Source organism: Salarias fasciatus, chromosome 22 (genome assembly GCF_902148845.1).
Source record: "Salarias fasciatus chromosome 22, fSalaFa1.1, whole genome shotgun sequence".
Taxonomy (NCBI): Eukaryota; Metazoa; Chordata; class Actinopteri; order Blenniiformes; family Blenniidae; genus Salarias; species Salarias fasciatus.
This window is the reverse complement of record NC_043765.1, coordinates 20,556,307-20,572,958: the sequence shown is the minus strand read 5'-3', so window position 1 is coordinate 20,572,958 and position 16,652 is coordinate 20,556,307. Positions and strand designations below refer to the sequence as shown.

The following is a 16,652-nucleotide window of genomic DNA, read 5'->3' as shown; positions in this document are numbered from 1 at the left end:
ATACATAATTTGACTACAACTATAAAAAGGCCATCTACATTATTGGAGTTACAACAAGCGCAAGGTTTTTTTTTTTTCCTTGTGAACCACAAGGAGTAGTTGATATCAGAGGAGGAAACTGATGAATCCCAAATACTCAAATGACTGTAATGTATCTGAATGTACTTGTATGTACTTTAGGAATGTCTTTAAACCTATTATCAAATGCATGTACTTCTTAAATATTATAAAAGTGATTCATTTTACAGTGAAAATTATGAAATAGCACCTCGACTCAATGAGCTCAAGCTTCAGTCAATTCATTCAGCTATTCACGTCAATTACAAGCAATTTTCAACCATTATTAGATAATCTGCTGTAATTTGTCCTCCAGATTACATGTTTATGATCAATGTTGCTCATCTATCCCTGATTTCCATACTTGTAACCAACTCTTAAATTTACTCTCTCGACTATTTAAACCTTTATTCAGCAACATGTATGTTCATAAATTAAATTACTTGCCTTATGCACTCTGGATTGGAAATATCCTCCATAAATTAAATGAAATGTCTGATAATTACAACACAGTTCTACGTGGATATGTTGAAATGTTTGAGTTCTTTAACGTTTTTGTTTAGTTTTTACTTATAATTTTCAGTCCTCAGTCCAGCTTTAACTGTAACTGCGGGCCGAACCCAGCAGAGCCGAGCCGAGCCGAGTCGGGACGGATTGAGCCGAACAGAACCGAGTTTGGCCGAGCCGAGCCGAGCCGAGTCGAGCCTACCTGGTGTCCTCCCTCCCCGGCCAGCGGCTGGACCGTGTTGGCGGAGGACCCGCAGCCCATCTTCAGGCCGAAGCAGCGGTCAAGCGGAGCGGGTGGAAGTCATGGACGGCCTGGTTCGTGTGATTTGCGCGCGGCCTCGCATTCCCTCACTCACGGCCCGCGGCTCCCCCCCTCGGAGCGTTGCTATGGAGCCGTTGCTACAATAAATGTGACCCGGTTAAAGAGGTGACACCCGGTAACAAGTTCCACTAAACACCGGGTCACACCGACGGTGAACCAGGAAACACACACTCTCACCCCTCAGTTTTAAATACGAATATAACAATTTATTCAGGCTACGACTTTGCTTTTTATAAAATTTAAAAACTGTATTACAGTTTTTCACAATTGCTAAAACACATTTCTTGAAACCTCCATCCATTTTCTCAAAACCTTAAACACAAATCCAAAAATCCACACTACATTCACAAAAACCTCAGACATTTCTGTCAAAATCGAATTATCGCCTCAAAACCAGTTCTCCTGTGTTCAAAACCACACTATGTGTTCAGATCTCACACACAGCAGGTAAAAACATGTTCACCTCAGATCGTTCATTAGACACTACATGAAATAACTGAGGACACAGCAAGCAGTCCACACTTTTAAACCTGCTGGGTTATTTTCCCAACCCATTTCCTGGGTAGCCCTAGATTTTGTGCAGATTGGGTCACTTTTACCCCAAATTAGATGAATTGTGTCGACCCAGCAGAGTGAGTTGATGATTTGAACAAAATCACCATTTTGAACATTCCTGCAACTCCTTCTCCTTCTTGCATCTGGAGACTTCTGGCAACAAACGCAACAGAAAACTGGAGTCCTGTGTTCTCACAGAAGATTATTGCAATGGCTAAGAAGGAAAAGACATACAACATCCCTCTCCTGTGGCTGTGGCTCAGTTGGTAGAGTGGTTGTATAGCAGTTGTAAGGTTGTTAGTTCAAATCTTTTCCTCTACATGTCAATGAACTGCACTGAACCCCAGCTGGCTTCCAGTGGAGGGTTTGGCAGCCTTGCATGGCAGAGGGCACGTGTTTCTGAATTCTGAGGGTTTACATTTTTACTGTAAAGTAACCTTCCCAGACCCGCTGATAAATCTTGACCCAGCATCAGAGTCAAATCTTCAGCCCAAACGGCTGGGTAGAAATAACCCAGCATTGGCTCGGTCCCTTTTGGGCCCAGCGCTGGGTCAGCAATTCCACTCAATGTGGGTTATTTTTACAGTAACCCAGCAGTTTTCAGAGTGTGTAGTGCACAGAAAATTTTTATTTTACGTATTTGAAATGCATTTAGAAAAAAAAAACCCATCTAAGTCAAAGTGATATCTAAATTGACCGTCATAACAAAAAATAAATACAAAGCAAACAAAACAAAAGCACACTACTGCATGGTCACGGTCCTGGAGATTCAGTCTCCAGCATCTTGTCTTTGTGCACACTTGGTCTGATCACATCATTAGAAATATGTGTGTTCAGTTTTGAGTTGTTGTGTGTAAAAGATGACAGCTGTGTTGGAGTTGTGTTCACATTTTGCTGCCAGTGAGTACAATTTTGCAAAAATGTTGTGAAATGTGTTTAGTGACTGAGAATGTGTCTAAGGTTTTGCAAAAAAGAGCAGATCGGTTTTGAAAATTGAGCATAGGACCTGAACAGTGTTTAAGTTTTTGCCAAAAGAGTGTTTGATTCGAAAAATGAGTTTAGGCCACTGAGAGTTTGGTTCAGGGAATGGGGTTTAGTGTTTTAGCAATTGTGTAAAACTGTAAAAGTATTGTAGTCTGAAAGCATAACTTTAAATATATCCTGAAACCTCCACGATCATTTTTAAATCCAGTTTTTTTAAACATCTGTTTTTATGTCTGCTGGTCTTGCCCTGGCCAGTGAACTGAAATCAAACAATTTATGTAACTTTCAATTAGACAGACCTGTGCACCTACAAACTGCTCCAGTTGGTTTGAAGGGTCATTCTCCAGACAGCATGTTCAGAATAGTCCAATGTTTCTGGTCTTCGGACTACTTGGGTGTTTGGGTCATTATCCTGTTGCAAGACCCATGACCTGGAACTGGGACCAAGCTGTTTGGAGATGGTCTTTGTAATCTACCGAGAAAACCCTTTCCTTCTCCCCTATACAACTTGTTCAACTAAATTGAATTGGTCAGTTGTATTTTCCACATAAATTACAAATTGCATATATCTATGTTAGCAGATTAAAAAAAAACATTGACAGAGATTCTTTACATTTAATGACGAAAATGTGCAGACATTTCTTGAAATGGATCAAAACTTCATCAAACTTTCCCATTAATCAGTTATGACTTCTGAAGGAAAATATGATTAATGATTTAACACAAATTACTAATAGAAGAGTGCATCGAGTAAAACCATGTGGATTCACAGACTGGGGTAAACAATACAAAACAAACAAAAAACGAGAAGACACAAGTTTGTTTTCTAGTTTTATTGATGGTTATTGCCCATGGCTTGAATTTTATCACTCATCCAATAAAGATCATGGCTTTAAAATTAAACTGACTTCCCCAACATCCAAAGTCACCCTTATCCATTTAAACACGTGATAAAAAATATATAATAAAATATATAATATATACTTGAATGAAAGAATGAATGAATTAAACTTTATTATCCCACATGGGGAAATTTGTCTTGGGCATGGTAGTGCAAAGCTGCAAACACACATTTAGTGAAACAAAACAACAACGCAACATTACAGAAGAGACATGATATATACAATAAAACAATACAATTAAAATAGATGAAAGGTAAGAAAAAGTGCAGACTTGTACAAAGTGCAAATGTGTGTGCGTGCAAATAATTACTTACATTGTACAGTACTGGTTTTGGTCCAAACAAAAGTGGATCAGAAAATCCAAAATACCTTTAGTCATCAAAGGCTCTCTGATTTTTATTAGCTTCTTTTAAATAGATTTGGGCAACTCTGAATATAGGAATTTACATAAATTCTAAAGACCAAAAAAAAATAAAAAAAAAAAAAATCTGAATGCAGAGTTTGGAACACAAAAACATCCAACTTCACAAATTAAAAAAAATATCACTATTTCCAAGTTTTTTATAATAGTATTCAAAGGCCAATTAAGAGAGAGAAAGAGAGAAAGATTACAGTTTTTCACAATTGCTAAAACACTAAACCCCATTGCCTGAACCAAACTCTCAGTGGCCTAAACTCATTTTTCGAATCAAACACTCTTTTGGCAAAAACTTAAACACTGTTCAGGTCCTATGCTCAATTTTCAAAACCGAATCTTCTGTGAGAACACAGGACTTCAGTTTTCTGTTGCGTTTGTTGCCAGAAGTCTCCAGATGCAAGAAGGAGAAGGAGTTGCAGGAATGTTCAAAATGGTGATTTTGTTCAAATCATCAACTCACTCTGCTGGGTCGACACAATTCATCTAATTTGGGGTAAAAGTGAACCAATCTGCACAAAATCTAGGGCTACCCAGGAAATGGGTTGGGAAAATAACCCAGCAGGTTTAAAAGTGTGGACTGCTTGCTGTGTCCTCAGTTATTTCATGTAGTGTCTAATGAACGATCTGAGGTGAACATGTTTTTACTTGCTGTGTGTAAGATCTGAACGCATAGTGTGGTTTTGATCACAAGAGAACTGGTTTTGAGGCGATAATTCGATTTTGACAGAAATGTCTGAGGTTTTTGTGAATGTAGTGTGGATTTTTGGATTTGTGTTTAAGGTTTTGAGAAAATGGATGGAGGTTTCAAGAAATGTGTTTTAGCAATTGTGAAAAACTGTAAGAGGGAGAGAGAGCCAGTGAGAGATAAAGGGAGAGTAGTAGGAATCAGGAGGAGGGAGGGGTGGAGACAGACAGGAGGTGCACAAAAATCAGAGGTGTGGAGCGAACCAGAGAGAAATCAAACACGTAACAGGAGTTTTTCCATAACTATTCATTAACACTCCTAAGTGTGTAGAACGAGGGCCCAGTCCTCCGGCCCGGTCCATCCTCCCCTTTCCAGATTTTGTGCCGAGGGATGGCTTTTTGTCCGGCTGGAGAGGCAGTGAGGGGTTTATTTGACCTGGGAGAATAGAAACAAGAATAGGAGAAAATCGAAGGTAACACTCAGCAGGAACAGCAAACAATGCTAATCCTACACTTGACAAAACATGAGTTTTTGTAAAATGTCAAAGCAAACATACCCAATATTAACTGGAGTTTGGTTAAAGATGAATCCACTTCCTGGTTGGGGTGCCATGGAGGGGTTGGTGGCAGGAGCAGGGGAGCCAGTGGCTCCCGCTCCAAAGGTAAACACGCTGGAAGTGTTGTTTGTAGCTCCGAAGCCACTGCTTCCTCCAAACTGGAAGCCTCCACTCGCTAGAAATAAGACAAACGTTTGTCATAATTAACACAACTGCAACTTGTTCAGGCTCTGAGTACACTCATCCTGAGAAGCGATTACAGTCTCCTATATGGGGCAGACTTATGCTGCACCGCCAAACACAAGTATGGAGTTGGCCTTGATTTAGTGGCTTTGCTTATGAATAAGATCATCTGGTGTGGTTTTTGGCAACTGAGTGACAAACAACTAAATTAAGTCGTGAAACATTTGGTAAAATTGATAACTGGACTGAAGCCGACGCATCTCTTAGCAGAGAATCACACTGCTGATAGATCTGTGCAGTGATCAGAAAGTTAACTGAGCCTAACAACGAGAGGCATGGAGCTTAATCTAAAGCTCATTTATATGTTTCATCTGTGCAGTCTGGAGAATAACACTAGCATAAAAGTCACACAGCGTGTGTTAGGGTTAGGCGATTGTATATTTCCACAATGCACGGTGGATGAGCTCATTATAGAAACAGTAAAAAGATAACACACCTGCAGCATTTTGTCTGAACGTGAAGGTGGGTTTGGGAGCCTCTGAAGTGACGGCTTCACTCTTATCTGCTGGCTTCCCGAATGTGAAAGCCAGTGAAGGCTGTTTTGCTGGCGCACTGGACTTGTTGAAGGAAAAGCCTCTTGTACTTGCGGCTCCTCGTTGCCTCTTGTAGTTAGACAGCAACGAGGAGCCTGCGACGTCCTTCTTGTTGTCTGGTTTCCCGAAGGTGAACTTGGGAGTAGCCGGCTCCTTGTTTGCCTGTAATGATCCAAAAGCAGGTCTCCCTTGTGACGCATTGGTTGCCAAACTTGGATCGCCCAACACAGACCCGGTTGTGGTTGCTGTTGTGGTGGTTGTGGGGTTGGGTTTTGACAGTCCAAATGTGAAGCCACCTTTGGAGGAGTTACTTTCTGTGCTAGAAGATCCAGGCCTAAACACGATACCATGACTGGTGTAAAACTTTAACCCTGAACCTGCCGCAGGCTGCTCTGACTTATCTTCACTGGAGGCAGTTCCGAATTTAAAACCATCGGACGAGCCGAACTTGAACCCTGATGAGGCTGTACTGTCTTTAGGAGTGGTTTCTGACGGGGCGCTTCCAAACGGGACACCAAATTTAAATCCACCTGAAGAAGCCGTCGACTCTGACAGTGAGCCCCCAAACTTTAAACCACCGGCCGCCGATAATGAAGAGGATGTCTGTTTGTCTGATGTGCCAAACTTGAAGCCACCATAAGTAGGGGTAGATAAGACAAGCGTGGTCCCACCAGCTGAAGAACCGAAGGCTGCAGCCAACAGACAGGGGGGGCATGAGGAAAGAGTGCAGGGTATTTTTTTAAAAAAAAGTAATCTAAAATAAAGATTTTTTCATTTTACTTTATATTAAAAAATACAAAAACACACAGTGCGTGGCCTTTGTTACCTTTGGGCTCCACACTAGCTCCAGGTTTGGCTGCTTGACAGGCTACACACTGGACATCTGCAGCCTTGTTCTGCGCCTGACAGACGTCACAGTCCCAGGCCCCCTCTGGCTTTTTAAACTTGTCTCCCAGACCAAACACTGGTGCACTGCTGGCTGATGAAGCAGCTTCTGCTGAAGCACCTGTAAAACACATGAAGAAGGGATGGTGCTTAAAAAACAATACATTTTCTGACATGCAGAGGAATGGGTACGAACCAAATAGAGCTGCCATTCGAAAATAAGAAAATACGAATCCCCTCATCATGAACTCATTACCTGGTTTTGCACTCGTGCAGGCCACACACTTGGTGTCCTCGGCCTTGTTCTGTACCATACATGTATCACACTCCCATGAGCCTTCAGGTTTTTTGAATTTGTCTCCAAATCCCGTGAAGCCTGTCGCAGCAGGCTCTGCGGGGGTCGATACAGTCTTAACAGCTGAGAAGGCAGAAGGAAGAGTCAGGGACGGCTTGAGTCCCGTCCCAGGTTTGGCTGTTTCACAGGCCACACACTTTACTGCATCGGGCTTGTTGAGAACAAGACACGTGTCGCAGTCCCACGTTCCTGTAGGTTTGGAAAACACCGAGCCAAACCCTGTGGCTGCTTCTGCTGCTGCTGTTGATGTTGTAGTTGTCGAGGTGTTTTTGCTGCTGCTCTCCAGGCCAACAGAAGGTGCAGGGGTTTGTTTACTATCTATGGACTTGGGTGAAGAGTTGGGCTGCGGAGCCGCACAACAAACACACTTTGTGTCCGACAGTTTGTTGGGAGTCAAACAGACGTCACAGGTCCAGTCTGCTGAGGCTTTGAAAACCCCGGAGAACGCTGTTGTTGAGGAGGAGGAGGTTGAATTGGTGAATTGGTGAAAACACACAAAAAAAGAAAAAACAAAAAAACAAAGTGTTTATTACCCTTGGGCTCCATACTAGCTCCAGGTTTGGCTGCTTCACAGACTACACACTGGACATCTGCAGCCTTGTTCTGCACCAGACAGACGTCACAGTCCCAGGCCCCCTCTGGCTTTTTAAACTTGTCTCCCAGACCAAACACTGGTGCACTGCTGGCTGATGAAGCAGCTTCTACTGAAGCACCTGTAAAACACGTGAAGAAGGGACGGTGCTTAAAAAAACAATAGATTTTGTGACAGAGAAATGGGGACAAACTAAACAAAAAGTGAAGTAATCCCATCTTACCTGCTGCTGTAGTTGGGGTGGGACCTAACTTTGCTACAGGTGTACCGAAAGTAAATCCAGCCTGCGAGCACAGAAAATCATGATTATCTCTGTGACCATGAGACAACAGTGATGGCAATCAGAAAAAGAACTAATATGTACTTACAGAAGGGGAAAAGGAAGGTGGACCAGCAGCAGTGGGTTTGACAATAGGAGAGGAGAAAGTCAAAGGTACACAGGGGGGTGTTGAAGCCTTTGGTGGATCCTGAGAGCAGAAACAAATTTAGACACAGAGGAGCTGCTTTCATTTCCAAGTAAACTGAAACATACCCATATCAGCCATTTGGATGATACAAGTGAGTCAAGGAAAGTCATGCATGTGGAAAACAACTAAACATTAACAGAGTAGTTAGGTCACATCAAGTTTCCAGCAGTGTTTAGCTCTTGGTTAAAACACTCCAGGTTCAACATTGTGTTTGACCTGATACAGTGTCTGTGGTTAAATGTGAGAACCTGGCTTGGGCTTTTTTTATATTTAATTTACAGCCTAATTATCTACCGATAATAGACAAAATCCTTCAAGTGTTGTCATAAGTTCTGGAAGCAATGTGGTGGGTTGTGACAAATACTTTAACACATCATCTGCGAATAATGCTGTTTTTTGTTCATCTCCATTAATGTCTATACTGTTTCTTCCATTTGCTTAGAGGCTCAAAATAAATAGCAAAAACAAGAGAACTAATTGAATAACCCTGGCGGCACCCCAAGCTGTCAACTTATTCATTGAAATTAAAAAGCCCCAATATATAAATGCCATTTAGTACACATCCACCACCCCCATGTCACAAAAATGTTTCTTTAATTCATCTTAAAGGCTTTCAGATTTTGTTTAAATCTTGGTTCTGTCTCTTTGGGGATTTGACATTCTTCTTTGTATGACTGACCTGCAATGTTAGGCACTTCGTCTTCTCCAGACCGCTCTCCTTAGGTTTCAGCATCGTCACCTGCAGCCCTCTCCTGGCCATGCCCGTGGTCGCCTCCTCAGCAGAGTTAGCAATACGTATCTCACCCTCGTCGAACGCTCGTGATCTTGCTGGGAACGGTGTTTGGAAACATATATTCCTCTCTGTCAAGACGTTTTCTGCTTCTGCATATTCCTGACGTTTTGTCAATGCCTCCGGTGCATAATCATGATCCAGAAACACTCTGCTCCCCTCATACTCGAAGCCTTTCTTCTGCCATGCCCTCTTAAGAATCTCGTATTTCATTCTAAAACTCTTGAATCTGACCACAATAGCTCTCCGTGTGGAATCCTGGGGAGGACGTGATGCTGGGGCTCGGTGGGCTTTCTCAATCAGGAAGTGAAGAGAAATTGGCAACTCCAGCTGTATTCGTAAAAGTGCATCAACAAATTCAATCATGGATTTGGCGCAGTCCTCTGCTCCCTCCTTCACCCCGTGAATCCTGATGTTTTTCCCCCTCAAGTGTCCCTCCAGATCCAGCAGCCTGTCGTCGAACAGCTTCTGTAGCGCCAGCAGTTCCTGTGTTGCCTCCTCGACGTGCTGTAATCGCTCCTCCGCTTTCACGATCCACTGCTTGGCGTCGTCTATCCTGTTACTTTCACTTTTGATGTTGTCTTTGATTTCTTTGAGGGTTTCAGAGTTTTCACGACGGAAGTCCCGCAGCTCTTGAAGTATTATCTCCAAGTTTGCCATACCTTGAGATGGCTAAGTCACCTCTTGGGATCAGGCTGTTAGTTTGTCTTCCTTTTTCCTTTAGCTCTGTTGCAAACAGAAACTGATCATCTTCCCGGTCGTTTAACTCAGGTTTTTGAGTCGTTTTGGCCGATTTTCCTCTCTTCGTACGGTTTGCCCTTTTCAGTTTCCGATTGACACAGATTGCTCTTGCTTATTGATACTTCCAAAGGCTGTCCAAAACTCCATGGTCAAAGGCAAACTCTTCTTATGCTGCTGCCACGTCTCCAGTACACCGAAAGTTGGCTTTCAATATCTGATAACAGACTTCCGCCTCTTGCCTGTTTATCTGTGACACTTTAACCCCTCATGCACACTGGATGCGGTCCGGCTACGGAACGGCACCGGTCCGGCTCCGGCCCGCTACACCGGAGCACTGTGATTCACACCGCCTGCGGTGTCTCCGCAGTCAAGCCGGAGGAGGTTGCCAGATCTGTCGTTATCCCCCGTAGACAATTTGAAACCCGTTTTACTCAATAGAAAGCAGCCCAAACCGCCGTCTCGGATGAAAATGCACGTTAAAACCGCATTTGTATGATAAAAAACACACCATAAACACATAATCATTTCATCAACCTGTCCGACGTGTTCAAAAAAGACGCTTGATTTGGAACAAACCCGCCCAATCTGGCAACACGGAGCTGCTCCGGTCACAGAGCTGTTTTGAGCCATTTTGGAGTCATTTGGCTTCTCAGCAGTGACGAAATGCAAAACCCGTTCCTTCTTCTAATGCGTATAATGACTATATCACGTTGTTTGTTCTGTATTCTACCAGAAGAAGCAAAAAAAATAGAATATTAAGGCAAAAACACGACACAGATTTTATTTTGAAGTGACTTATTTTGGAACAGGTATCGCGTTTCCTTCCGTGCACCTGACTTGCTTCTGTCTGAATTGACGCGGTAGGGCTTCTTTTTTGAACACGTCGGACGATTTAGCGTGACAACCTCTCTCCTCCACTCACAGCGCGGCAGCAGTGGGGGCGGGGGGGGAGCGAGGCCGTCTTCAGCGCGTGCACAACACCAGTAAACAGACCAGCATGGAAGCCAAAGGAGCAACAAGTTACTTTCTGCATTGAACACGTAGTGACAAGGTAAAATATTGTGGCGAGCATTACCGCGGGAAGTAGGGGTGCTGGGGGGGGGCTGCAGCACCCCCAGTTGTCCATTACTGTGGGAAGTGGGGGTGCTGCAGCACCCAGTCTTTTGTCACACAGTCACGCCACATATTGTATTTCTCACGATGAAAAAAAAATCCCGGTAAAGTTGTCTGGTGCGCCGTTGTTGCGCCGCTGGTATCCCCGTTGGACGAGGGCGCCCGTGCCATGCTCCATGCTCGTGTCTCCACCGGCTCCAAAGGCCGGTACGGGGAGAACCGGTCTCGGTGTAAAACCACCGGAAATCTTCGGTCAGCCATCCTGACCCGGTAGACCACATCCGAGAGTTTCTCCAGCACCACGGCTGGTCCGCGCCAGTGGGTGGAGAGTTTTGGGGAGAGCCCCTTTTTGCGAGTGGGGCAGTACACCCACACCCGTTGTCCCTGGGTGAGGGGCTGCCCCCGACATTGGGTGTCATACGCACGCTTCTGCCGGAGCCCCGCGTCCTCCTGGGCTTGCCGGGCAAAAGCGTGCACCACACACAGGCGCCCTTTCAGGCGCTGGAAGTAGTCCAGCTCGGGGCCTGCAACAAGCTCTGGTTCCGGTGGTGGCCCAAAGGCTAAGTCCACGGGGGTCCGCAGTTCCCAACTGAAAAGCAGGGCGGCCGGCGTGCACTTGGAGGAGTCCTGTACCGCGGATCGGTACGACCGCAGGACTAGGGGCAGATGGCAGTCCCAGTCTCGTTGGTGGCGGCTGGTGAGCATGGCGAGTTGTGTGGCCAAGGTGCGATTTAAGCGCTCCACTAACCGGTCGCTCTGGGGGTGGAGCGGTGCGGTCCGAGTTTTCTTCACTCCCAGCCGCCTGCAGACCTCTGCCATCACCTGAAGTCCGCCCCTGGTCGCTGTGGAGCTCCTCCGGCACGCCAAACCTGCAAAACATCTCCTCCACCAGTCGCTCGGCGGTTGTGGAGGCACTCTGGTCAGGAACTGCGTACCCCTCGGGCCACTTTGTGAAGTAGTCCATGGCGACCAACACATACCCGTTTCCAGACTCGGTGATGGGGAATGGACCCCAGGATCAATCAATCAATTAATCAATCAATTTATTTTTGTATAGCCCAGTATCACAACAACAGTTGCCTCAGAGGGCTTCAAGATGTTACATTGGTTGGTAAAAATATGTCCACCCCAACACGCTCCATGGGGGCCCCCACCAGATGTCACTGCAGCGGCGCTTGAGAGCGTTGACTTGGTCCTTTCTGAGCAGTGCAGGTGTCGCAGCAGTGGACGTGAAGCTCGACGTCCCGCCAGCAGCCCGGCCAGTAGAATCGAGCCTGCAGCCGATGCAGCGTCTTGGCGATGCTGTAGTGTCCGGTCCCCACCGCACCGTGGACGACACCCAGGACCGTGGAACGGAGCGCTCTTGGAACCAACAGCTGGAGCAGGTCATGCCCTCGACCCGGTGCCTTCCAGCGGCAGTACAGCAGTCCATCATGACTCTCGAAGCAGCCCCACTGCGAGTAGTACGCCTTCACCTCGAGCGCACAGCCAGCCACCTCGGCCCGCCTCCAGCCATCTCTGGAGGAATTTCAGCGTTTCATCCGCCGCCTGGGATGCCTGTAACTCAGCAGCGGAGAGTGAGAGACCGTGGGTGATACTCACCACATCCGCACTCTGGACTTTGGGTCCTCGCTCCTCCTGCCGCTGACTGTAACGGCACTCAGCTGTTGCACAGGGACGCCGGGATAGCGCATCAGCGTTGCTGTGCTTACGCCCCGCCCGGTGCCGGATCTCAAAGTCAAATTCCTGGAGGATCTCAATCCAGCGAGCCACCTGGCCCTCCGGGTTCTTGAAGCTCAGCAGCCATGTCAGCGAAGCGTGGTCGGTGCGGAGGAGAAACCGCCGGCCCAGGAGGTATGGCCGGAACTGCCGCAGAGCCACCACCACTGCCAGCAGTTCTCTTCGGGTGATGCAGTAGTTCCGTTCGGTCCAGCTCAGCGCTCTGCTGAAGAAGGCCATGACTTTCTCGGTCTCCCCCTCTCCCTGGGACAGCACCGCTCCCACACCGACATTGCTAGCATCAGTGTCCACGATGAACGGCTCGTTTGGGGATGGATACGCCAGGACAGGAGCCTCAGTCAGCGCAGCTTGGAGGGAGTGGAAAGCGCTGGACTCGGTGAGGCGCTGTCTCTGGACGGCGGACGTCATTGGAGACAGCTTCTTGAAGGGGGCGGAGCTCTGCTCCCACCCTATGATTGGTGCGTGCTTTGTAGGAACGGAATTGACTTCGCGTTCCGCGGACGTAGTTGACGACTGCCTTTCGGAGTGGGCGGAGTCGTCGGTCTGCCGCACTCGGCAGTGTTTCTCCCGTTTCCCCGGAGCCTGAATTTTCGGGGTGGGTGCCGGACAGTTTCTTGCGACGTGGCCCGGCTCGCCACACCGGTAACAGCGATGATCTTCGCGGCGTTTCCAATGAATTGTTTGGGCCGGTGTGGAGCGCTGTGCCTGGAGGGCTGTTTCGGCTTCTTCTTCTGCGGGTTCAGCCAGTCGAACGCGGGGCGGTGATTTGGCGCCGACCCGTGGTGTGGAGAGGATTGTCTCGGCTCGTTCTGCTTCCCGGAGGACCTCCTCCAGGGTCTGCGGTGTAGCGAGCCGCACATGCTGACGCAGCCGCTCGGGTGTGAGTCCTTGCAGGAATGCGTGGAGGGCCAGTTCCTCCAGCACGCTCACGGGGAAGGTGGGGAAGCCCTGCCGCGCGTATAGCTGGATGTCGGCGGCGAAGGAGCCCAGGTTCTCTCCCTCGCAGCGGCGGCGATTACTCAGTTTTTCTCTCTCAGCGGCCTCTACGGTGCGCTGCCCAAAGCGTCGCTCGAGTGAGGTGATTAACACGGCCAGGACCCGCTCTTCTCCTGGCGCCAGATCGAGGAGGACTTGCTGGGCCTTGCCTTCCAAGGCCAGGGCTACATGCGCAGCGGTGTCTTGGTCACTCCAGCCGTTGTGTGTAGCGGTGACTCGTGTCTGCTTGATGAAGAGCTCCAGTGAGCCGGCGCCATCATACTTCGGGAGCGTGATGGCAGCTCTCGTCGCGGTGCTGGGTGGGCGAGCTCCCGCATCCACGCGATCTTCACAGTCTTCGGCCATCCTTGCCGCTTCAGGACGGTGCTTCCGCCGATCGCTGGACCTGTCGGGCCGGCTCCGTATCCCCCACTGCGCGGCGATCCTTCCTGCGATTTCCGGACGTTTTCTCTCTGGAGTTTGCTGTGGCTCCATCCCACTTCTGACACCAATGTGGCGAGCAGCGACAAGAATGAAGGAGGACTCAGTCTGCTCTTTAGTTTGAACAAGCACAGGAGTTTATTGTGAACACAATTAACCCCGCACATCTGGCACACCTCTGGTACCTCTGACACACTGGTGCACACCAGCGCAGACTACTGGCTCACCATCAATCTGGCCATCCCATCAGAGTGACCGAGCCCCCAGCGCACACCAGCTCACAAAGGCCATGCGCGCAGTGCAATAGCCCCATGCATTAGCACCCTGCGCATCTGGCCCTTCTGACACCTCTAGCACTCTCCCCGGAGGCGCGCAGGCCACATCCCTCCCCAAGAGGTCCTCCTGACCCACGGTGCTCATAAAATGAAAATAAAAGGACATAAAACGGTGGCAAACAGCACAACAATAAACACAACACACCCATAAACACAAATAAATACATAAACACACACGGCCCGAACTGGCCCAAATAGTCCCGCCTCCCATGAGCCTTTGCGGCTCCAACACAGTCACCAGGGCAGCAGCCCTCTGGCGCCCCCTAGCGACCCCCGGCGGTCGCTACAATATGGTTTACCTGAGACGAAGTGGCCATTTATTTTGAACAAAAAAGAGTAGAAGTGGCTTCTGCTGTGTTTCCTTCGGAGGATTGTGCACGCGTATGGGATGTGCCTGTAGCGTCATGCACGCTGAGTGGGAGCAGAGCGGAGGGGTCAGTGGGAGGGTTTTCTCAACGTGAGGAACCAGTCAGAGAGCTCGGGGGCGGAGCCAACATTTCAAACTGAAGTCAGGGCTCAAAATTGTGCAGAATCACGGATAGCTCCTTTAATTGCTCTTGGCGGCCCCCTTGTGGTCACGGGGCTCTAAACAGGTGCTTAGTTCGCTTATGCCTTGGGCTGGCTCTGCATTTCAGAGAAGTATGCCACGTTCGAGGACAAAAATCTGCTGAGAATCTGGCTGAAAGGATCTTGCGGGGCACCAAACAAACTGCACTCATGAGAAGAGGGCTTGACATGGAAACAGAAGCTTTAAAAGATTATGCAACTATGAAGAACCTGAACCTGTCTCACTGTGGACTGGTCATAATCCCTGATGTACTGTGACCGGGTGGCTTGGTATTTGAGAAAATTCCCACACACTTGCCGGTCTGTGAACGCACCACATGCAGGCAGCGTCTTCCCTGCCCTGATTAGTTATTAGGTGTAGGTGTGCGACAAGCGGGAGAAGTGCTGGGGAAGTCGCGTGGCTGTGCTCGGGGTCTTACGGCTGGGGCCAAGTCCTCGGCAGAGATGCGGGCTCTGATGCGGACTTAAGAGGTAAATGGGGAGCCCGGGCTGTACACACTAAGCTGGCTGTGATTTGTGGGTTAATATGCGTTGTTTTTTTTTGCAGACAGACTTAAGTTGTTGTTGCCTACTGAGTAGCTGGGGCTGAGGAAAAGGGAATAGCCACTGCAGCTCTATTATGCTCACTTCTTGGTTAAGAATTTACTAAACGAAATATTGTATGTTTTAATAGTCAATCAGAAAGCACTTGACCCCGCATCTCATGCCTCATAGACGCACAAGCCACTTTTAATGAACGCACAGCACTTGGCACTTAAAGCTATAGTGCGTAACTTTTAAATGTCTATGAACGTCCGTTTTAGCCAAGCCACTACTAGTGGAGATGACAAAATGCAGATTAAGCCGATTGGCTCCTCTAACATGTCGCGGGATTTTTCAGTATATATAATTATTGCTTTGCGTGTCGACCGGTGACATTCCCGCGCTGGCGCGCAGGAAATTGCGCATTTTACGTCACAACAAGAAGGGAGGGGGAGGACGCGTGGAGGGTCTCATAGCAACAGGCTCAGCTCACAGTGTCAGGCAGACCGAGGAAGCCACATGCGACTTCAGGGTTCAGTCCGGGCGCCCCGTCCGCGCTAAGTTTTGCAGCACCCGGACAACGGAGAGGGGGGAAAAAAAAAAACCCTCTCAGACGGCGAACACCGGCAGCATTAGCAGCATTAGCGGCGTTAGCAGCCAGCAGCGTTAGCAGCAACACCACACGCTACCCCCCACCCCACCCCACCCCGCCGCCAAACTTTTCCTGTAGGAAACACTGTACTTTGTGTGTAACACTTCGTTTTTCATCAAGAAGCAGCTACTGGAGACCAACGGACAACAAATGATTTCTGCTGACTACCACTGGGTCTTTTCATCCACTAACCTGTCAGTTACAAATTAGCAGGCACCTTGTCTCCCGTTTTAATAAGCTATTTACATTTCTGTGGCAAAAAAAAGAAAACAATAATTACCTCTTCGAAAGAATCCATCTTTTTTTTCACCAGCTGTCCTTATTCACGCAGAATAAAAACCGTTTCCAACTGTGATTTGCGCTGTGGAAATGCGAATCACCGTGGCAGATTGGGGGGAGGGGGGAGGGGGGGCACTGGGGACACCCGAGCTACGTCATATGGAAGCGCCGGCTTTATTGTTGTAATAACGCAGAATTCCGCTAGAGGGCGACCGAAGTTACGCACTATAGCTTTAAGTATTTAGGATTTACAGTTTTGGTTTGTTGACCCTTTGGATTTTGTTACTAACTTTGGTTTGGTTAATTTGAGTTGTGTATTAATTTGATTTACTAGTTTGCGTTACTAACTTGAGTTTCTTTTGTATTTCCTAATTAACTTTATGGTGCGAGCTATTCATTGTTGGTTTTAGCGTTCTTGTGGAAATAAAAGATAGTT

The 16,652-nt window shown here is 47.6% G+C and overlaps 1 protein-coding gene across 1 annotated transcript; it reads right to left on the bottom strand.

The window, feature by feature from the left end:
- Nucleotides 1-4,482: 4,482 nt before the first annotated feature.
- On the bottom strand, nt 4,483-9,947 carry LOC115409183 (nuclear pore complex protein Nup153-like). The gene is made up of 9 exons (XM_030120225.1): nt 8,741-9,947; nt 7,963-8,061; nt 7,818-7,878; nt 7,536-7,715; nt 6,904-7,449; nt 6,589-6,768; nt 5,666-6,451; nt 4,987-5,161; nt 4,483-4,865 (listed from the first exon to the last, which is right to left on the bottom strand). The coding sequence occupies exons 1-9, from the start codon at nt 9,509-9,511 to the stop codon at nt 4,733-4,735; spliced, it is 2,931 nt and encodes a 976-aa protein (XP_029976085.1). The 5' UTR covers nt 9,512-9,947; the 3' UTR covers nt 4,483-4,732.
- Nucleotides 9,948-16,652: the final 6,705 nt, after the last annotated feature.

What these genes read in the sequence shown, in the direction of transcription:
- LOC115409183 (XM_030120225.1), bottom strand. Translation starts at nt 9,511, where the DNA reads ATGGCAAACTTGGAGATAATACTTCAAGAGCTGCGGGACTTCCGTCGT. An exon ending in CGAAGTGCCTAACATTGCAG is followed by an intron (nt 8,062 to 8,740) that starts GTCAGTCATACA and finishes TTCTGCTCTCAG; the next exon opens with GATCCACCAAAGGCTTCAAC. An exon ending in GTTCAGACAAAATGCTGCAG is followed by an intron (nt 5,162 to 5,665) that starts GTGTGTTATCTT and finishes TCTTATTTCTAG; the next exon opens with CGAGTGGAGGCTTCCAGTTT.